Below are 22,416 nucleotides of genomic sequence, written 5' to 3'. Positions count from 1 at the left end.
TGATTCTCTTCCCTTCTTGCTATTTTGTGTCCTTGAACCCCTTGCCCTCCGATGAAATCCCTTGAAATTATATGGCATCAAGAATCATGGTACTTTGTAGCTATTTTTTGTACTGCCTCACGATACTCATATAAGGAAAGGCAGTGGAGTAAAGCCTGGAAAGAAAAAAAATAAAGTGGATGAAATTACTCAGGAAATCAGTGTTACGCTCAGAATCTAAACTCGCGATTCTTGACACCTAGTTTGCTGCTTTTTCTAACTCATGCAGGGATCAGTTGTTTTTCTCCCCAAAACAGGTTCATTTTGGAAGTAACTAAGTCAGGGTAGCTTCTTTATCTATTTATGTCAGCAAGTATTATTTAATAGTAATATGTGTCATTAAGTATTCATCAGTATCCATCCATAATTATCAAAAATGCTAGCAGAGGAGTGGGGAAGCGATTTCCCCAAAGCCGCGGGGCAGGTCCACACGGTCTCCGTGTCCAGTGTGGGGGTCCGGGCTGTCAGGGCAGGCAGACCTGGGTCCGGTCCAGGTCTGCCACTATCCCTGTGACCTCAGGCAGGCCACTTCGCTCCCGGAAGCATGGGGTGCCTCCCTCTGTACGTGGAATCGGAAACGCTTCTTCGGCTGTTGCGAGCGGAGAATGGGAGGGTGTCTGCTCGGCGCCCGGCATGCCGTCAGCCACAGAGCAGGAGAGCTGTCAGCGGTGCTGTTGTCTGCCGTAAACAATGCCGGTGACAGTAGCAGTAGTAATAGCAGTAGCCGCAGTTGCCAGTTACCACATCATTGACGAGCCCTGTTTTCTGTAAGATGATGTCAGGGTGGGTCAGACTGCCTGACAAGGCAGAGTCATTTTCTCAGTAGCACCTCCAGGGGGACGTTTCTCCTGTCACAAGTTTTAGCTCTCAGGGTCTCCCTATTTGACACTGCACGTTGCCCTCACCACCCTCCGACTGAGCCAGGCTCTGCCTGGTCAGAACTGGTGACTCTGAATCCTGGCCGCCCTCGGCCCGCCCAGGCCTCGGAGCCACAGGCGGAGCTGGGCCCTGCCAGGCCTTCCCTGAGTCCTCCATGCGGTGTGGTGGGTCCCAACCTTAACCCCGGGGGGTGGAAAAGGAAAATGCTGTGTAGAAAGATAAGTCGGCCAGGACTCCTTCCTCTTTGTTTCGGGGGACTGGGAGGCAACTTTGGTTCTGTGGGGCAGGGTTCCCACAACCACGTGGCACCCCCAGCTCACCACCCTTTCCTCTTATAAATACGCCTCCGTCGACTTCTCACTGGTGTGCCATCTCTGGGGGGCCCTGGATCTGTAGTCAGAGACATGGAGAGTTTCCTTTAAATCACCCAAGGGGTGGGGGGGAGGCGGCTTCCCATTACATTGTAAATTATCCCCCCCCCCTTTTACTATGACACAAAAATATAGGCTCCCACCAGGCTGATGTTCCCTTTAAATAACATTTTGTTTTCTCCTGGGGAACTGTCTCGATGGCCCAAGAGTCATTTCTAAAGTGAACCTAGTTTTTAGAAAAAATAGATTACCGGATGTCAAGCATCATGTTCAGATGAAAATGAAACCAGCAGGCCCGGAGTGGCAGGGCCACACTTGACTTCCGGCTGGAGGGAAGAGGCAGAGTGTGTCTGCAGCCGGGCTCGGTGGCTGTTTGGCCCCACAGGCTGCATTTGCTAGGTGCCGTCGTCATTTTCCAGGCAGCTTTGCTTAGGTGAGCAGAGTACTTTCTCTGGAAGGTGAGTCACCGCTGCAGGGGTGGAGGTGACAGGCGATGTATGCACAGAACACAGTCGCAGAGGAAGTCTTGAGCAGGACCGGTGGAGAAGTTCTCTGCCAAAGATCATGTTCACTTCAGGCCAAGGGCATCGCAGGCAGGGACCCGGGAGCCTAGGTGGGCTCGCGGGGCCCACCCACTGTGGCAGGGAGATGAGTCCAGGGCACGGAGCCCGGATCAGCAGTCTCAGTGCCCTCCTGAGTCCAGCCACCTCGTGGGTGGAGATGACCCGCTTCCCGTGACAGTCAGCCGAGAAGCAGGCCGGGGGGGAGCTCTGACCCCACACAGCGGGAGAGCCCCTGGGCAAAGAGCAGAGAGGCACAGACCGAGCTCCGGTGTGAAAGACCTTGCGGGCAACCTTCCTCTACCTGCCTTGCTGTCCAGCACCTGCGTCGGAGGCTCCGCTGGGCTCCAGGAACAGGGAAGGCTGGACCACACCCTGCGTGTCTGGAAACTGTGGGACTCCAAGCCCGCCACCCCCTCTGCCCTTCTGGAGCCGCCGTGTGGACTCAAAAAGGAGCCTCAGAGGACCACCCGGTGGCGTCCCTGTCACCACCGTGTCCGGCTGCCGCGGCTTCTGCCAACCCTCTCACTGCTAAGGCTGTGACCGGGTGTCCATCAAGGCAGAGAATTCGCTCAGACTGTGTTGTAGACCCGGGCAGTCGTTGTCGAGCTTGAAATGCTGGGAGCCGGGGAAACCTGTGATCAATGCCCAGGGTCGCCCGCAGAGCGGGCTCCGCTTTACTGGAACTGCAGGGAGAGAACCAGCCTCGCCTCGCCAGTGGTGGGCAAGCTTCTCCCGGCCCCAGGTTCACACCCCAGCAACCTGCACCCACCAGCAGGTGCTCTGGGCAGGAATGGCTACGCGACATCAGGCCTTAAGTTCTCTGCCAAGGAAGTGCTATTAGATTCACAGGCTGGACATGCTAATGACTGGTTGCATGCTCCTTTTTTTTTTTCACTAGAGAGAAAATGGTGACCCAAGGAAACCCAGTGAGTTGCCCAAAGCCAGTTAATGACTAAAAGCGAGTAAAGCCCAGGCTGTCCCGCCACGGGACAGAGGAATTACGTTTTGTTCCTCCTTGGTTCCCCCACCCTGACCCCATCACTCCAGGCCTTTCTGCAAGTTCTGGCAGACCTGGGAAGGGCGGAGTCAGGGCAGCAGCTGCTCTGGGTCTCAGAAAAAGTAAACAGAAAGCTATTTATTTGGCGCTCTCTTGTACCGTGAAGTTCATGTAACTAAAAGAAGGTCAAGGTTGATAAGAAAACACAATCCTGGGCAGGGTTACCCGGAAGTCTCAAAGGTTACCCACACCTGTAGGGCACTCTCCTACTTGGCCAGGCAGGGCCTAACCTAAAGTGGGCGTTCGGTGGCTGGGAATGACTGACTGCCAGGGCACAACCCACTCGGCCCCGGGAAGCTCTTCTGTGTCTTTGGCCCTGCGAGGCAGACATGTGGCCGGTGGCGCGCAGGTGGCCAGAAGGGCCAGAGGGGTCAGCGTCATCCTGGCAAGATCCCTCCAGGTCCTGCCAGTGAAGAGACTTGTCCTGCGGGCAAAGCATGATGTCATATCTGGATGGTGGCCCCTGCGAGTACAAAGAGCTGTTGTATCTGAGGGCCACCTCCCACCTACCTCCCACCCACCTGCTCACAGTGACATTTTCTTTTCCCGGGCCAGTAGAATGCGTGCATCCACTGGTCACTACCAGGGATGGCTGGGAGGCTTGGGAAGAAAGGGGGGCTTAGCCAGGCTCCAGCGAGGTTGCTTTTGCCAACTGAGATTAGCAATAGATCCCTTTGGCCCAAGAAGTCAGTGGGATGAACCAATTTCCTCGAGCCCAGGCTCAACGGTCCCAGCTGAGCAATGCTGAACTTGGAGAGGCCGAAATGGCTTTGTAGAGGTGAACGTCAAAGGCAGAGATCTGTGCGCTGCCTCCCACCTAATGTGTGTGTCCACCTCTGAGCATGGACAGACGTCGCTCAGCTCCAAAGGGTCGTTTCTCCAGGACATGGGAATGACTAGGTCTCTCAGTCAGCCTGTGGGAAACGGCAGGACAAGGGGGGCTGCATAGCCAGCTTGCACGAGGCCTCCTTGCTGGGGCGCAGTCACAGTATGTCGTGCTGTAACACCGTACAAGGGGAGCTGGCTTCATCCCCTCCAGTTCTCCTCCAGGTGAGGACGGGGCAGTCCGGGCGCTCTCTCCCAGGCCAGCCCGGCCCCCAGAGCCCACGGCACTCCCGTTTCTCGGGACTGTGCCGGCCACTCTCCGGTTGGGCGCACACTTGTCAGGCATATCAGATGTGGCTGGCTCTGCGGGGGGGCTTGAGTGTGAAGATGGAGACAACGGGGTGCTGCCCTCGAGGAGCCCACTGTGGCGGTGGGCAGGGGGCAGGTGGAGTGGAAGCAGACAGGTTCCAGGTGCTGAGTTGTGAGCTGCGACTGGGGGCACCATGCCCAATGCCCCCCCCAACCCCAACCCCCGTTTCCAGCTTGACCCAGCACGAACTGTCACCCACGGAACTCCTCAGAGGGGAGAGCACCCCCTCCCCACCCTGCAGGTGTTGGGGCAGGAACACCCTCAGCATTTCGCTCACCTTGGGGCCTGGTACTGCTTGGAATGGGAGCTTGAGAACAATCTGGAACCTTCAGCACTGTGGGGGAAAGGGGTCGTGTGCAGCGGTGTGGCACTGTGGGTAGGAACGTGCTTCGATGCAGTTCAGAGCAGGGGCGGAGCATGAGTGTCCAGCTGCTAAAGACAGGGCCGACTGGCCCCAGCCTCCCAGCCTCCCAGCCTTGGGTAGGGAGGGCAGCCACCGGACTGGCCCATCCCGTGGTTCGGTGCCACTGGGGCGGATTCCTGGGCCAAGGCCCGAGCCCTGACAGGGCTTCTTAGTGATGGGTCCGGCCCTCCAGGAGGGCCTCTCCGGGATGGCAGTGAGAGCTCCGTGAGGGCGAGGACCTGGTCTGCCGTGGTCACAGACACTGATGATGAGCGCAGCACCTGCAGCGTGGTGGCCGCCGGCTAAGCTTTGTCGTGGAGTGACAGTGCGAGGCCAGAAGCCACATGCCCCCCTCCCAGGCCCCGCTGGCCCGAGGGAGGGTGAGAGAACCACAGGCTGTCTCACGCCCGCCCCCCCACTTTTACCGAGGAATTGGCCTGAGATCCTCTGGGACTGTTCCGTCACGCCACAGGCCCCAAGCCCTTCCTTCCTTGGCGGGGGTGGGGGGGGTGGACAAGAGAGTGGACCTCGATTTCAAAGGGACGTGTCAAAGGCACCCCTGCTGCGCGTGTCCTCGGGCCAAGTCCGGCCACGGGTGTGGGGGGCAGCCCCTGAAAGGAGGCCTCCTCGGTCAGGGCCCCACTGCCCGAGGGCCGAGCTGGACCCTGCGCCTCCTTCCATCTGCCCCCGAGTGTCAGGAGCCTTCTGTGGAAGGCCGAGGTGTTTGGGCTTTTTGTTTGTTCTGAAGTTCCTCAAACTAGTTCCTCAATTTCGGGACCAGTCATCAGTGACTACAATGAACTTGAAGCCTCCTCCCTTACAGGAAGGCTGGGCCTGTCTCTCTCCATCTCCTCTGAACACATGGAGACTGACTGCGCTCCAGGCCGGTCCCACCCGGGAAAACCGGAGTTGCCGACCGACCGGGAGAGGAGGGGAGCGGTCGGGTTGCCGCGCGCGGGCCCATAGCCCCGGGAGCTGTTCCTTGCTCAGAAGCCAGTTGGAAAGGTTACATAAGGGGAGTGATTTTCACAACCAAACACTGCTCGTAATGATGACTCCGGGCTGGCGCGATCCAGAAGTGCGTTTTGACTCATCGAAGAAGGCTGGTTGTGTCTGGCTAACTCTATGTCACGTTCAGGGCAGTCTGTGGCTCTGGGATCTTGGGACTCCGGTCACTAGTGACCGGTACACACTGCAGCCCGGAACATTCAGTCAGCACAAAAAGCCCCAATCTATAGATTTCGGGGACACTGGACAGTTTTTATCTAACATACATTAAAAATTCTTTGTTGCTGCCCTGGCTGGCGTAGCTCAGTGGATTGAGCGCGGGCTGCGAACCAAAGCATTGCAGGTTCGATTCCCAGTCAGGGCACATGCCTGGGTTGCAGGCCACGGCCCCCAGCAACTGCACATTGATGTTTCTCTCTCTCTCTCTCTTTCTCCCTCCCTTCCCTCTCTAAAAACAAATAAATAAAGTCTTTAAAAAAAGTTCTTTGTTGCTTATCGTATGAAATGAAGTTCTATGGTTGGATGTTTTCCTTCCTACTGCATGCTCCCCCATTCTCCTGCACCCCAGCCGCATACCTGTCTCTGTGGATCCGTGATGTCCCGCCGGCATTTTCCTAGGTGCCATTGGCTGTCCTCATGCAAAGGATTTAAAAGTTAAATGAAAAATGCTATTGTCACGCTTTTCTTTTAAAGCTTGTATGATGCCCAAATCAGGGGCCTGGAGACCAAGTACTGACCGTATTTATGATGAACAGTAGCTGATACTCAAGGCTTTGCTATTAAAAAAAAGAACAACAATAACAACAAGAAAAAACCCCACCCTGGCTGGTGAGACTCAGTGGACTGAGTGCCGGCCGGCGAACCAGAAGCCGCCTGCCTGTCCGGCCTGGAGCCCTCGCTCCCCAGTGCCGTCTTCAAGCTGCTTTTCCCAGAACACAGGCTGGCCACGTGTATGCTTCCTGATTAAGATGCTTCCTCTTGGGTCAGTCCCTGGGTTTCTCACTAACAAACCTTTGGCTTTTGGCAGTGTCGTCTGCACGGGGTCCCAGTTTTTAAGACTTAGATCGTTCGAAAGTGGCTACAGCGCTGTGGCTCAGAGTATGAGCTTTAACATGAGAGTCCCGTGTGCAATTCCTGTGCCCGGCACTTCCTTGCATTGTGATCTTGGACAAATCACTTGACCTACTGAGCCACAGAGTTTTCCTCTGTATCAAGGGAATAATATCCGTGCCTTGCCCACAGAGTTATTGTGAGGATTCAAGAAATAACGCCTGCATGACCTAATTCATAGCAACCAATGAGAGCTGTCATTATTCGTTTTATTATTATTGACAACCAGCACGGAACTGTGTACCCACGGAGCAGCAGACGGCCGAAAACACCCACAGATGTGCAAGGGACAACTAATTTCAGTTCTGGCTGCCCAGGAATTCTAGGTCCCGGCTCACCGCGCGCCGGCGGGTCCTCCCTCAGCCCGGGACAGCCGAGGCACTGCCCGTGGCGGGGGAGCTGGGTGGCGTGTGCGGTGTTCATCCAAGAACATTCTCCTTCCGGGGCTGTCCTTGTCTTCCTGACCGTTTCTGTGCCTCTGCGCTCCGGTTTCTCGCCTCTTTCTTCTCCTTCTATTTGGTCCAGATCTTCCTTCTGACCCAAGGGCCTCTGGCTAGAAGTGGGGGTGCAGGGTGCATTTTAGCTATGCACAGGCGAGGACCTTCAAAGGGCTGCTCATAGGAGGACAGCTTCCGCCTCTCTGGCGGTTCCGCTGATGTGTACAGGGCGCCCACTGTGTACGTACCGGCCACTGCCCCGGGCATGTAAACGTTGTCTCTTACGTGTAAGTGCCCTACTAAGTGCTTCTGTGTAAGTTTCAGGGTCCCCGTTCAGCAGAGGAGACCATTGAGTCTCAGATTCGTGACCTGCCTGCGGTCACACAGCAGAGTGTTGAGAGACTAAGATTCAAACGAGACCTTCGGACTTTAGGCCCATCCCGTTACGTAGCTGGATGGTCATCCCTCGGGACTGTTAAGTGATATGTTGGCATAAATGACTTCTAGGGTCCTCTCATCCCGAGATCACTTTGTGATTCCTTTATCATTTACTTATCCAGCCACCACCATTTCCCCCAACTGGACTGTAAGCACCTTGAGGGCAAGGATATCTTTCTAGCAAATAGCCAATGTAATGTTTGGGGACCTCCTGCTTTTAATTGATACACGCTGCCTGCACCCCGACATGTAGAAAGAGAAGCGAGAACCCACTGAGAAAAGAGTCACCCGGCAATTTCGATTCCAGGAATTTACCACCCAGAACTATAGAATATTATGTGTGTATCCTGTGAATAGTCCCAGACTCGATGTTTGTATACGTATGGTAATGGAACCAAAAGGTTCTTACCCAACTTTAGTGTGTCTTATATTGTGGGGAGGAGGGAGCAGTACAAAGATTTTTTTTTCCTCCGTCTACTTTTGTACTGTTTAAATTTTTACAGGGAGCAGGTATTACTTTTGCGTTTGGAAACAAAGTTTGTTTAAAAGCAGGGTCAGCTGCTATATACGGAAGGTAGGAGAGACTGAGCAAAGGAACTTGCCCCTCCCAGTTTTCCCGACTGGAACCAGCCCTCAGATCCCACCTGTTGACGTCGTAAGCGTCCAGGGGCGGAGCGGGTGGTTCTCTCTCAGGTCCAGTTCCGCCGTCTCCCACTCTTTGCAGGGCCACGCGTGCCCACAAGCATTTCTGCTGCCCAGCACTGGCCCAGGCCCATCACCACTGTGTGCACGCGTCAGTGGGTGGTGAGAAATGACAGCGGGGAGGCAGTGGCCGTCGGAATCCAGGACAGCTGACAGGGCCACCTGTGACCACCTTCCTACTCTTTGAGGCGTAACTGATCAAACCCGCTGTCCCCAGGGGAGAACAAGAAAGGTGGTGAAATGACAGCCAGAGCCAGAGGGATGAGCTTGCTGGTCCCCAGCCTTCTGTCTCAGTGGCCCTGCTGCCAGATCTTGTGAGCCAGCCGCGGCCATTCTGCTGAGGCTTCCTGGCGGGGGCGGGGGGGGGGGGGGGGGGGGGGGGGTGGAGCAAGGGGGACAGCGTCACCTGCTTATTAAGGCCCATTCACAAAGGCGGACCAGCGCCTCCTAAATTCTCATCCCATACTTAGAGGCCCCTTTCTTAGTTACAGCCCCCCCCCCCCCCCCCCCCCCCCGCTTCACTATAAAACTAACATCCAGAGAACTTCTCTGGAGAAATATACTTACAAGAAACTGGCAACAGAGATCTCCTCAGAAAAATGGGAGAAGGGTTGAAAGGACTTAGGCTCATCCCTGTGTGTCCTTTCTGTGTTTCTGAACCGCATGGAAACATCTGCGGAGAAAAAATGAACATTTAGAAAGGCAATACACGCTCACTGAAACAAAAATGTGGAAAAGGTTTAAAAGTCTGAAGAGCAACAAACACCTCCAAGAGAGGAGCGTTGCGTTGCTGTGTGTCCGCGGGAGGTGTCGGCGTCTTTTAAAAGTGGCTGTAACACACGGACACAGGATAGGCAGGGTCGCACTTGAGTTACAATTCTGTACCCTTTTCCCGTTAACGCTGTACCCTACTCGCATTTCTCCACATAGTTAAAAATTGTTTATAAGCAATTTTGGTGGATGTAACAGGATTTACTTAATAATTATCCTTCCCCTAAAATTAGACATTGTTTCCAGATTTTTATTGCTATAAAAAAAAAAAAAAACACCGAACATCTCTGTGCGTCTTTTTCCATGCCACTGTTTGCTCCTCACCTAGATGGCAGAACTGAGTTGTGCGCACAGAAATGGCCATCTTCTCTTAGGGTAAAGCCTTATTTTCTCCAGAGCTCTTTCATGGGCATTATTTCCCGTGAGGATTAAAGGGAGGACGGGTGTGATTAAGGGCCAGGGTGAGGGTGGCAAAAGGGAGGACACCCAGGGCTGTACGCAGTCGAAAAGGAACCCCGGGCTGTGGAGCTGTTGGGAGGACTTCCTGGAGGTGGAAGCCTGTTTCGCTTGCAGAGGACAGGCAGGACGGGCAGGGCGGCCCACACAGCACACTCCTCCAGAGCCCTGTAGGTCTGAGTTGCCAGCAGGGTGTGGGAAGATCACAGTGGCCAGAGCCAAACCTCGTGTTTAGGGAAAGAGCGGTCAGGCGTTGCAGACCTCAGAGTTGGGACTGGGCCCATGAGCGGTGCAGTCAATAGATGTCTTCGAGGTTATCTCCAGGACGTGATCTGAAGATCGGCTCAGCATCCGAGTGGGGTGGGAGGGTGTGAGGGAGAAGCTAGAAGTGGGTAAAACCTGGGCTAATAGAATAGATGGCAGAGGATTGCCTTAATGGTTTGGAGGGGCCCATCCACCACAGGATCCCTGCAAGGGGGGGCTGGCTGGTGCTGACAGGCACCGTGGGAATTGACGCCAGCTCATAAATTTCTTCCCATACATTCCAGTTACCGGGCGGTCCGACCTACGGAATGGGCAGCGAGACCGCGTTTTTGTGGGCATGGCGTTTTCTCTTCTGCCATCGATCGGGAGGGTTTTAATGATGAATGTGCATTCACATCTCATAGCCTCCTTAATGGGAAATGCTTGTGCAGAAATCGCTCTCCTGGGAGGCAGGCCTCAAGCTGCTGGCAAGTGAGGCGGGTTTCAAGGAGCGCTCCTTCCTCCTTCCTCGGCATCTGCGTCTGGGTCCCAGTGCCCACTGGGTCTCTCCACCTGCAGGAAAGAGTTAAGCCTCCTGGATGCCAGCCCGGCCAGGGAGGTGGGGGGGAGATTCTGTCCCAATGGCAGGGTTTTCGTGTAACGCCCCACCACAGCCATTGCCCCTACCCTATAGGCTCCTCCTCCATCTGAAATCTGCCCCTGAATTACACCCCTCTCTCTCTCTCCTGAGAACTTGACCCCTGTGGGTGTATCAGGACCAAGCACACTTCCACTCTCTCGTACGCCAACCCCATCTGCAGCCTCATCTCTGCGGCTTCCTGACCTCAGCTGCCCAGCAGTGACTTGGAGCTGTTCATGACTGCCGCTCGGACTCACTCACTGCGCCTCAACGTCGGCCATTCTCTCTCCCTGAAATACCTCTGCTTTTCCTTGGGAAGTTTTTGCCCGCCCTCGAGACTCAGCATGGGCATCATCAGCTGCTTTCAGGGAGCTTTTCCTGACACCCACCAGGCTGGGCTGGGTGTGTGTTCCCACCGCATCTGCCGTGTGTCTGGTTCTGTTGCTGCATTGCTGTACTGTGCTGTGACTGTCTGACTGCGTGTCTCTTCCCTCCCCCCCGCCCCAGTCCACTGTAAGCTTCTCAAGGGGACTGCATCTTCTTCCTCCGTGTACCCCGGGGCTCAGCACAGGGCGCGGCCCCAGCAGACCCAGCGCACGCCCAAAGAATGCTGTGTTACGAGAGCCTGCAGTTCTCTGCCCCGAGATAGGACACTCTGAAGCCAAGACCGCGCTCCTCCGTGAAGTCTCAGCCCGACACCCGTCTCTGGGTTTTGAGGCTCTTTATTGGGTGTGCATGTACGTGACTGTTACATCTTTTTGTCTTAAGTATTTTGTCTGATATCAATATCGCACGTTTTTGTATTGACCTGGATATCGCTTTCCATCTTTTATTTTCAGCCTTTCTGTATAATTGTGTTTTGTCTCTTGTAGTCACCGGCTAGCTGGATCTTCTAAAATCCTAGCTGATTGTCTGTTTGGATAGGTGGGCTTAATCTATTCCTGTCTGTCCAGATCCATGATGTGTTACTATTTCAGCTGACGCATGCCATGCCACCTCAACTTGTGTTGCCTTTTTTTTTTTTTAAGGTTGTATTTATTTTTAGAGAGGGAAAGGAGGGAGAAAGAGAGAGAAAGAGAGAGAGAAATATCAATGTGTGGTTCTGGGGGCATGTGCCCAGACTGGGAATCGAACCTGCGATGCGTTGGTTCGCAGCCCGAGCTCAATCCACTGAGCTACGCCAGCCAGGGCTTCAACTTGTGTTGCCTTTTATACCCACTGTCTTTTTCTTTGCTTCTCTTTTCTTCCCCTCCTTCACTTTGTTTTTGTTTGCGATCAAGTTTTCTGTTTTTCCTTCTTTACCCTTCTGGTTTGGAAACTCTCAATTGAATTTCTATTCACGCGGTTACTCTTCAATTTTAACATAGGTATGTAACTATGATTTTTTTCTAACACGGTAGAAACATTTTGATATGTAAATTCCACCTAGAGACGAGGCTCTTATCACTCTTTGGGGATGGAACAACCGGCCCCACCCTTCCGCCTTACTTATATGGCCTGGAACTTAGTGTTTTAAAATGGTTCCAGCTAATTTGCTTAAACATTCAATTGTTAATTAAACTGGCCGGCAGGCAGATCAGTATTGATCCCCGAGCCTACCATTGTTTCCGGCATCCCATTTCCTGTCTGGTTTGCTTCTCTGCTCGTCAAAGCGCATCCTTCAGTGGTTCTTTCCTTCTTGCTTTTCTTTTCTTTTTTTTTTTTTTTTTTAACCTTTTTCTTGAATTTATTGGGATGACATTCTCAGTGGTTCTTTTGATGAAGGTAGCGCCGTCTTTCCTGGAACTCCTGTTCGTACGTGTGCGTTGTGTATGAGTTTCTCTTTAATCGTTTTAAGAAAATGAAATGACCTGGTAAAGCTAATGAAATTAAAAATCGTAACACCCCAGGAACAGGCATCAGTGTGCGCCAACTAGCAGTCTGACCAATTTTGGGCTGATTCCGCCCTTACTGATGAAAGCCCTCATTTTTTTTTTAAAGATTTTATTTACTTATTTTTAGAGAGGGAAGGAAGGGAGAGAGAGAGAGAGAGAGAGAGAGAGAGAAACATCAATGTGTGGTTGCTGGGGGCCGTGGCCTGCAACCCAGGCATGTGCCCTGATTGGGAATCGAACCTGCGACACTTTGGTTCACAGCCCATGCTCAATCCACTGAGCTATGCCAGCCAGGCCTGAAAGCGCTCATTTTTAATTCTTGTGTGTCCACAGGCTAAGAAACTGTTACCAACAGTGGGTAGATTCTATGGGTAAAATGAGGGTAGTAATGTCTACACGGGTAGTAATACTGCTCAGTTCCCAGTGGTTCCAGGTGCCCCTGCCAACGAGCTTTGATCCTAGAAAGGAACTGGGAGGTCCTTGAGTCCCAGGGGAAAAGCCCAGGCGTGTCCTAGCTTTAGCCCTAACCCCACGGTAGACTCTCTAGCTGTATACATGGGCTTCGTTTACTTCTGCAGGTAACTCATAGCTTGGAAACTTAGTTTCTTCACCTGTCAAATGAGAATAATATCCCCAGCCTTGCCGGGCCACTGGGAGGTTCATGGGCAATGGAAGTAAAGCACGGAGCACATGCCCCCCACACAGGAGACACTCTCTGAACACTGGCTGAATGCACGCAGGGCCCACCATGAACAGCTTCACCGATGAGACGGGTTGTAAAGCATAGGCGAGACCGGACAGACAGTAATAAAGAAAGAAGGCATTCTCCGTGGGAGCGGCAGGGTGAGCAGAGGTCAGGCATCGGAGGCCCGCCCGTTGGGGCTGCCTGGCTAGAACGGAAGCCGGGGAAAGGGTTCGGGGAGGGCTGGCGGGGCCGAGAGGGAGCCGGGGCTGGGCCTGCCCAGCCGGATGACTGCGCTGCCAGGCCAGCTCCCTCTGCCTGGCTCTGGCCCTTGGTTCCCCTTCCTGAATCAGCCCCTCGTTCTTGATAGGCAGAGGCTGGCCCCGTGTGGCCTAGTGGCCAGGCGAGCTGGGGCTTAAAAGAGGAAGCATCAGAATAAGATTAGTTTTCAACTAATATCTTATTAAGGAAGTTGAGTCATTGTACTTCTGCTATTTGTCCCCTCTGGGCATTCAGAGAGGGACAGATTTTACTTCCAGATGAAATAGTCATGAGAGGGATTTGCCCTGGTCTCCCCTGGCCCCTCAGTGGACATTTTCAAGCTGACCTTGTGAGATGGAGATGTTTACCTCCTTTCCATACGGAGAACCGGGGCTCAGTGTGTTGAATGGCGCAAGCGAGCCTGCACCCCTTGACTGCAGGAAACGGAGGAGTCCCATTGTCTCAGTGGGGGCATTGGCGGGCCCGGCGAAGGGTAAAGGGGTAAACTCTCATTGAGCGTTCCTATCGGCCAGGCAGACCGGTCGGCGTTTTTGTACTCTACCCCATTTTGTTCTCAAAACAACTCCAAATACGTGAAGAGGAGAAACTGGGGGCCTCCTGAGGTCTGGGGTGCGGGCTCGAGGGGCAGCAGCGTGGGGTCAACCCGCCTCTGGCCCTTGTGACCGACCGTGTGACTGTTTTGGTGGGTCACTGAGCTCCCCTAAGCCTCGGTCTTCACGTCGGAAAAGGAAATTAATAACAATAGGTGCTCAGCAAATATTGACAGTTATCATTCTGAGTTGGAGTCATCCGGCCCTCCAATAACTGTGACAAACCAGTGGCATTTGGGGAACTAGAAGGACGCTCGGGAGATTTCCTGGGCCACTGGTTTGCAAACTCTTTTCCTTGGAAACCGAGGAGCCCACAGAGAGCCTCGGTGGGTGAACGGAAGCTGAGTATGGATGACCCCGCCCACCTTCTGCAGCAGAGCGGCTGATCCCACTGTGAGTTACGTGTCAGTTGCATGCTTCTAGCTCTTCTGTGTATCTGGAGTGGAGGTACGAATTCCTTGGACAAAAATGGTCCCATTGGTTTCTTTTTGTTTGTTTGTTTGTTTTTTGTTTTTGTTTGCTTGTTTAAACTTGCCAAGGCTAAAACGCTTACCTCCTGGTTCCTAGTCTGGTGTTTTTACTGTACACACTAAAACAGAGAAGTGAAACATGATACACTTCAGAGGGGTTCTCAACACTGAAGATGACGTTTCAAACATTATTTTTGTACCCTCCAGTTAGTTAAAAATGTGTCGAATCCAAACCCCATTCCCGCCTGAGAATCCTGGGGATGGAAATTTTTTTCTGTCGAGAAAACACGGATGTCGTAGCTTAGGGCACAGCTTCCCGTAGAACCTCCCACCGGGATGGAGGCCTCCTCCCGCTGCACCGTGCAACACAGCAGCGACGCTAACAGATTCTTAGCTTTTCTTGCATTTTAATTGATTTAAGGGTAAATAGCTCCATGTGGCTTGTGGCTGCCATGTCGGACAGCGCAGCCTTACAGTGCAGAGAGGGGTGAGATGGAAATCCCTGACCCCCTGGAATCAGAATCATCCGGAGAACTCGCAAAAAGAACAGATTCCGGGCCCGGTGCCCAACCGCTGAGGAGCCAGTGCATCCCGGGTGAGCGCCTGTGCGGAGCTCCCCTGGCTGTCCCGACTCGCAGGCAGGCTGGAGACCCCCGCCTTAGCCGCGTGCCCGCTTCCTCGGGGCAGGAGAGCAGAGCTGGCAGCAGGCACCTAGCTAGCCCTCGCCCTTGCAGGGGGATTACAGCTGCCGTCCGGGGCACGTCACACCCTTGCAGAACAACGTGACAGAAGCTATGGACCTTTTCCCCGGGAAGAGAGTTCAAAGTTCAAAGAAAGTGGTGTGTAGTCCTGGGGTTCACAGACCGCCCTGAAGCCATCCTCGAACCCACCATTAGAGACTCCGCCTCTTGGTCAGAAGACTTGAGCACCCCGTGAGGGAGCCAAGTTTGCGTCCCAGGGTCCAGGAGCTCCGTCCACAGCAAGCCTGTCGTACAGACCCGCCCAAGGGTCGGCCCGGTCCCTCCCCCGTCGTTCCGACCCCCAGGCTCCCCCAGGGGCTCGCCGAGGCGCCACGGCAAAGAAAGCAGGCAGTGGACATGCGCCAGGCGCCGAGAGAATGCTGAACGAGTTCCACCCCTTTCCCTTCCACTTCTGTTCTCAAGCCCCGGTCGTTGGGCCGAGGGGATTTGGCCGTTGCTACCGCTCACATGCGTCCTCAGCTGTGATAGAGCATTCGGGGCTCGAATGGAGCCGGGGAGAGAGTCCAGGCTGAGTGATGGATCGGGATTTTGCTCTGCCTTCGAAGGCAGAGGCACAGCTGGCTCCCACTCAGTCCTCACTGTCCACAAGCTGCAGGGGAGGGAGGGGGTAGCAGAGCTGCGGGGCTGAGGGCTGGGCTGACAAGCCAGGGACCAAAACCCAGGGCTGGGAAGGCCCCCTGGCCAGCAGTCCCAGGCATAACGCAGAACCTGCTTTTGCAGATCAGAACCAGTATAGAAGTGGGGAACAGCCCTGGCTGGCATAGCTCAGTGGATTGAGCGCGGGCTGCGAACCAAAGCATCGCAGGTTTGATTCCCAGTCAGGGTACATGCCTGGGTTGCAGGCCACGGCCCCCAGCAACGGCACTTTGATGTTTCTCTCTCTCTCTCTATGTCCCTCCCTTCCCTCTCTAAAAATAAGTAAATAAAATCTTAAAAAAAAAAGAAGTGGGGAACAAAAGCAGTAGAAGCAGGGGAGGAGGGGAGGAGCCTGTGTGTGTGTGTGTGTGTGTGTGAGAGAGAGAGAGAGAGAGAGAGAGAGAGAGAGAATTGCTGTGAGGCCAGAGTGTCCCGAGAATAGCCTCTTGAACTTGGAGTCTGTCGATGAGGGCCTGAGTCATGGTCATGTGGCCCAGGAAAGGCAGCCACAGGAACAGCTCTCCGGTCCCCGGGCCGTGATTTCGTGCCCCTGGGAGGTGAGGGTCAGCCCGTTTTCCCTGTGCCCTTCACAGATTCAGCTGCCAGCTGCTGCCTTAGCTTTTCAACAGCCTTCTTGTTCCTCTCTCTCTGCCTGCTGGGCTGTTGGATGAGTCACTGGGGAACTCAGTACAGAGGCCCTGAGCGCGGCTGCCTCCACCTCGGCTTCTCCAGGGCAGGGGAGCGGACATGCTCGTGGAGGGAGGAGCATCAGGGACCCTGGCCAGTGGCCCATCTAACCACCAAGGAGACAGGGTGGCTGCAGGGGGTGAGAGGGTCCCCCACAGCCTCTCCAGTGGAGCCCTCGCTCAGGGGGAGCCCAGCACAGCCAGACCTGGAAGAGCTGGACACTCTCGGAACTGCCACTGACCATCTGGCCTCGTCTCTCTCCATCCCCCAGGCCCAGGGTCATCCTGTCCTGAAGCTTACCCTTGCTTCCTTCACTCAGCCGACCTCAGCTGTCTCGTCTGCGCCCCAAGGTGCCCTCAGGGGCCCCCTGGCCAGGGAGGACTAGGAGCTCCCCGCTTGTGTTTGCCTGCAGCCAAGAGACTCGGGGAGCAGGCTGCACAGCCAAGAGCTGGGGTTCTAGGTCCCGGCCCTGCCCTGCCACATACTGTCTGGGTGACCTTGGGCAAGTCACTGCCAACTTAGGCCTGTTTCTTCGAGTGAAAATGAGGACGTTAGAGTAGCGTGGAGGCCCCCGTACGCAGACCTCTAAGGCTGTTGGGTCTGGAGGTTTGGCTTGTTTATGAGATCTCAGTGAAGAACCTGGGAGGGGCAGGAGGCACTGTAAACAATTCCTTTTGGGAAGTGGCAGGGCCTGAAGAGGTGTGGGGTGGGAAGCGAGGGTGGTTACAAGGCAAACAGCCTGCCTCAGAGGGCATCTGTCTAACTGAAGTCAGAGCACTCCCCGGACTCGTTAAGGCCATCAAGGAACAGTGAGGTCACCCACCCACTGAGCCTCCTCAGCACCCAGCCCCGGGGACCGAACCCGGGCGTCCGTCTGGCTGAGAGCCGGAGCCACTCTGAGTTCCGAGCGAGGAGGCCCTCGGCGGCACGGGTGTGAGGACCACAGCAGTCATGACCCACATGCCCCCCCTCCAGACACCGCCCTCATCCCCCGCCCCCCCCCCGCTCCCCCCCCCCCCCGCCCCCGCTGGCTCGGTCCTTTGTAGCCGCGGCTGTGGTGAGACAGCGTCCGCAGGAAGGGTTCAGCCTAATGTGTCCCAGCTTCCCACTGTCTCACTTAAGCTTGACGAGAGGAAGGGCCAGGGGCGTTAGAGGTTCGGCCGCATTCACGTGGTCTGCCTTTCCGCCCCACGAGCACGCAGAGGCGTGACCCGCGATTCCGGATAAGCACAGCTACAGCTGGGGAGGCGGCAGCTGTTAGTAACGGCTCTAGGACCAGACGGCCACCAGAGAGCACATGTTTTTAATCATTGCCAGAGGACACATGCATTGATTTGAGGGAGAAGGGAAAGGGAAAGAGAAAGAAACATTAATCGTTTCCCTCCTGTAGATCCTAGGTGTGTGCCCTGGCGGGGAATTGAACCCGAGACCTTCAGTACACGGGACAATGCTCCAACCAACCGAGCCACACTGGCCAGGGCCAGAGAGCACTTAGGAAAGACCTGTTTGCAGGCGGTGCCTTCTCGGGCTTTTGGGAGTTCACGGTCTCAGCCTCTGGAAAGGTTCCCAGGTGGCCACAGTCCCAGGCCAGTGCTGCTCCACCGCATGGCAGTTCTCGTCCACACACCGTTGGCACAGACTGTCACCACACCAGGCCACCCTGCAGCTTCCGGGTGACACACGGGGCTGGTGGAGACAGGGCCCAGAGAGAGGTGAATTCTAGGGCTCTGTCCTCACGGTTCAAGAGGTGCAGGTCAGCGTTGGAGACTCGAGTATACATCCCACCACTATTGTTGCTCGAAAGAAAAATGGTACCCAGGAGAGGTTTCCAGCAAATGAGCCTGGACGGTGCAGGAGGAAGCACGATCCTTCTGTTCAGACCCGTCTGGGGAGCCACCGACGGATGCTTCTGGGGACAGAAGCCGAGTGCTGGTGCTGCCGCTGGCTGTTGATTTCTAGACTTCGTTAGATTTCATATATATACATACGTATGTGCACACACACACACACACACAGACCTCCCTCCTGCTGGGGAGCAAACCCTTTCTTCTCTCCTGCTGGAGCGAAGCCACTGGGGACGGTGGGGACATGTCCTCCAAGGAGGCAAGGCTGGGGCGGTCCGCGCTGTGACTAATGGTTCTGGAATACAGGATCCACCACCCTCCTCTGGGGGAAGCAAACTTGGCCATGACACAAACAGCAGGAGATCCAGCCATTGCTTACAAAGGCCAGAGGGAACCAACCCCGATGTTAGCGCCTCGGCTGTCGGAGGAAGGGGCCCGGACGCCCCCTTCTGGGCGCACAGAAGGGTCTGTCTGTGGAGGTGTGCTGTCCGACCGGGGGTCACAGCTCACCGGGCAGCGTAGGGGTGCCGAGGGGTGGACTTCTCTGCCACTTGGGACGTTTGGAGGATAAACACGTGCGGTGTAAATGGGCCGAGCCCCATGTCCCCCTGCTTTTCTCCTCCGAGCCAAGCCGGCCCCAGGCCCCTTGGGGTGAGTGACCTGCTCTGTGCTCGCTCTCTCCCACAGGGCAAGCGTGAGCCTGGGAGATGGCAGTGATGGAGATGGCCTGCCCAGGCGCTCCTGGCTCGGCGGTCGGGCAGAAGAAGGAGCTCGCCAAGGCCAAGGAGAAGACCCAGGCCGCGGGGAAGAAGCAGAGCCCGGCCAGCAAGCTGGAGGCCGTGGAGAAGAGCCCCGTGTTCTGCGGGAAGTGGGAGATCCTGAACGACGTGATCACCAAGGGCACAGCCAAGGAAGGCTCCAAGGGGGGGCCGGCCGCCATCTCCATCATCGCCCAGGCCGAATGTAAGGGGGCCCGGCTGGGGGGAGGTGGGGGGGGTGGCCGGAGAGGGCAGGAGGGGGGGCCTGCGGGTGGGTGCAGTCGTGGTGCAAGAGTGGGTGGCACAGGTGAGGTTCGGGGACCCCCACGACAGAGGGAAATCAGGGTGAACACTCGGTGTGATTCTCACGGGACTTGGCAGGGGGGTTGAGCCGAGAACGAGTGTGAAGCGGGGGCTGTGGCAGCGCTGGGGAGGGAGACCGGAGACGCGGCAGTGGGGGCTTTTGCCCACAGCGGCCAGAGCAGGGACCAGGGCTGGGCGGAGGCAGTAGGGGGCTTCACGCGTCTGGGGACTCGCTGCCGGATCATGGAGCAGGCCCTTAGCCCTCCACTGTGGCCTCGGGCAGGTGAGCATCCCCGAAGAGGCCCCGACAGGAAAGGCCAGGTCTCCTGGAAAGCCCCTGTGGGGCTTGATTCTCTGCCACCTCCCAGCGGCCCCACCCCAAAGAATGGGCACCTGCTCGGGGCCTGCTGGGCGGGCGGCAGGCTGCGGGGGCAGGGCGGGGGGTGGGGCGGGGGGCGGGGCCTGGTCCTCCCTGAGTCCACACAGCTCACAGCGCCTCAGATCGGCTCCGAATGGTGGCCGCCCCCAGGGCCTGAGAGCCCCCCCCCCCCCCGGGGGGGCTGGGGTGGGGGGGCCAGGAGTCTCCCCACCTCCCCAGCCCACGAGGTATCTTGGGGCGAAGACAGGCAGCTTGTGCTGGCATTTGCCCACATACATCCTTCTCGCCTTCCACTGCCTTCTGCCTGGTTTTTGAGGAGATAAGGGCATAAAAACTGAAGTGGAGCAAGTGACAGACTATACTAAGACTCCCGTGAACACACACATGCACATGTATGTAAACATATAAATAATAGCACATATTTTTCGAGCTGTCACATGTGCCGAACACTGTGCTGAAGGTTCTGTAGGGACCGTCTCACTGAAGTTTCACAGTGAAGGAAGCGAGGTGGGCGCCCCGGGACCCCACATTGTAGGCGTGACCCTCAGACTGGGAGGGTGGGGTGAGACAGCCCGAGAGAGGGGCCAGCGTGGGTGAGGGGGTGAGCCATCTGTCGGGGAGGCGGGGGAGGGGTGGCCCAGGCCGGCCGGTGTCTGCAAAACGCCCCTCCCCTAAGTGCTGAATTCCCGCCCCTTCTCTTCTCCCTGCTGCTGGTTCGTCCAACGGCCCTCTCTCCTTACTCCAAAGGTGAGAACAGCCAAGAGTTCAGCCCCACCTTTTCCGAACGGATCTTCATCGCGGGGTCGAAACAGTACAGGTAAGGAGGTGAGCTTGCGGGGGGACACGGGGACCTGAGCCGGCACCCTCCCGCCCGAGGCCCCCCCACGCCCAGGCCCCGGCTCCCTGGCTCCCGCCCTCAGCACCTGTGGTGCACGCAGCCCTGGCACCCGCCCAGCCTTTCCTGGCTGCGCGGCTCTCTCGGCCAAATAAGCTTTTCAAAAGCCTTTCACAGCGTGTGGATGACTGCCTCTGGGTCCCATCAGCTTGACGTTTTATTTTTGTTCTCCTCGGAGTCCTCCTCGCTGTTCCCCCTCGTTTCCCATCAGTGAGGGAGGGTGCTGGGAACACGGGGCGCTTTCTCGCTGGTGCGTGACCGCGAGCGCAGGCCCAGAGGGGCCCCTGGAACTGTGGGAGAAACCTGCTGTGTCTCTTCCCCTGCGAGGCACGCCCCGGGAGGGATGAGCGTTTGCAAACAGGCGGGTCGGACAGACTCACGGCTCCGCGGCCCTGTCGGACGGAGGCCAAGCGAGGTCCAGCCCGTTCCCAGGCTCCTCGGCCGGCCCCGAGGATGACTCTTGGCCACTGAAAGCTGAACCTGGAAACAGCTTCCTCCTCTACTGCGAGGCGGAGTTTTTTTTATCATTGGAATTTGGAAACTGCTAGTGATTAAAAAAAAAAACAAAACTGTGGGGTGGGCTGCCACCCTCGGACCCAGAACACTCCATGTTTGGTCAGCTTCCTCACGCTGCCCCGGATGCCCTTTGCCCAGGGCCGGGGGTCTGCAAGGGACCCCCTTCTTTCAGCTACCCGAGGGAAGTGTGTAGGCCTCTAGCAGCCTCCCAGGCCTGGGGGAGTCTGCCTCCCAAGACGAGGCCAGGGCAGGGCAGGCGAGGCCGTGGTCGGACTGGGCAGAGGTAAGAGCCAAGTGACATCCCCCATGGCGGCAGTGGCGGTGAGCCTCAGGCCATCCGGGAAGGCCAGGCTCCCCTAGTGCCCGGTCACTCAGGCAGAATGTCTTTGTTTCTGTGGCTCCTCGCATTCCGATGGCCACCAGGTACCAGAGGTAACCGCCCTCCACTGTCCCTGCTTCCGGAGGTGACAGAAACAAACTCTTTTTTTTTTTCCAAAGAATCATTTATTCTTTTTTTTTTTTAGATTTTATATACTTATTTTTAGAGAGGGAAGGGAGGGAGAAAGAGAGAGAGAGAGAGAGAGAGAGAGAGAGAGAGAGAAACATCAATGTGCGGCCGCTGGGGGTCATGGCCCGCAACCCAGGCATGTACCCTGACTGGGAATCGAACCTGCGACACTTTGGTTCGCAGCCCGCGCTCAACCCACTGAGCTACGCCAGCCAGGGCAGAAACAAACTCTTGTCGGTCAGAGCTAAGAATGCCCACCGTGGAGTGTGACCCTCGGAGTCACACGCCACCTTCTGGGACCTCCAGGGGCAGCCCCGCGTGGAGAGCAGGAATAGGTGTGTGTCTGGAAGAGTGGCGTGCGTGCTGCCACGGTCATAGTATTGCTCACTGGAAGCTCGCCTTGGGGCCCAGGCACTGAGGTAGGCTTCTTAAATGAGCTGTTTCTTTAAACCTCTCCACCTCCGGGGCAGAAAATACTGCGTCCATGTTATAGATGAGAAAACTGAGGTTCCTGGGGTTTTAGGGATGTCCCCCCGTTCCCACTGGTACCAAGTAAGCTGGGGTTTGTCTGCGGCGCCAAGCACAGTCATCTCAGTGGTTGTGCCTTCCCACCTCCTCGCCCTCAAAATGCTTGTCTGTCGCCTTTCTGACAGCCAGTCTGAGAGCCTCGATCAGATCCCCAACAATGTGGCCCACGCGACCGAAGGCAAAATGGCCCGTGTGTGCTGGAAGGGGAAGCGTCGCAGCAAAGCCCGGAAGAAACGCAAGAAGAAGAGCTCGAAGCCCCTGGCTCCGGCGGGAGCGGCCTTGGCCAGACCCCTGCCCAGGACCCCCGAGCAGGAGAGCTGCACGGTGCCCGTACAGGTGAGACCCGTCATCACTCCCAGCCCCGGCCCCCGGGGCATCGGGGGCGGCACCC

General features: G+C 56.1%; 1 protein-coding gene across 1 annotated transcript in view; it reads left to right on the top strand.

The window, feature by feature from the left end:
• The window catches only part of MAP3K14 (mitogen-activated protein kinase kinase kinase 14), a 40,971-nt gene that overhangs the window by 3,012 nt on the left and 15,543 nt on the right, over positions 1 to 22,416 (top strand). Inside the window, exons 2-4 of the mRNA XM_028520104.1 lie at positions 18,826 to 19,101; positions 20,326 to 20,395; positions 22,151 to 22,361. Of these exons, the coding sequence (XP_028375905.1) occupies positions 18,846 to 19,101; positions 20,326 to 20,395; positions 22,151 to 22,361 (537 nt within the window). The 5' untranslated portion in view covers positions 18,826 to 18,845. The remainder of the gene's footprint in view (positions 1 to 18,825; positions 19,102 to 20,325; positions 20,396 to 22,150; positions 22,362 to 22,416) is intronic.

This window comes from Phyllostomus discolor, chromosome 8 (assembly GCF_004126475.2).
Source record: "Phyllostomus discolor isolate MPI-MPIP mPhyDis1 chromosome 8, mPhyDis1.pri.v3, whole genome shotgun sequence".
In the NCBI taxonomy this organism is placed as follows: Eukaryota; Metazoa; Chordata; class Mammalia; order Chiroptera; family Phyllostomidae; genus Phyllostomus; species Phyllostomus discolor.
The sequence above is the reverse complement of the archived record's forward strand: the minus strand, read 5'-3'. Positions and strand labels throughout refer to the sequence as shown.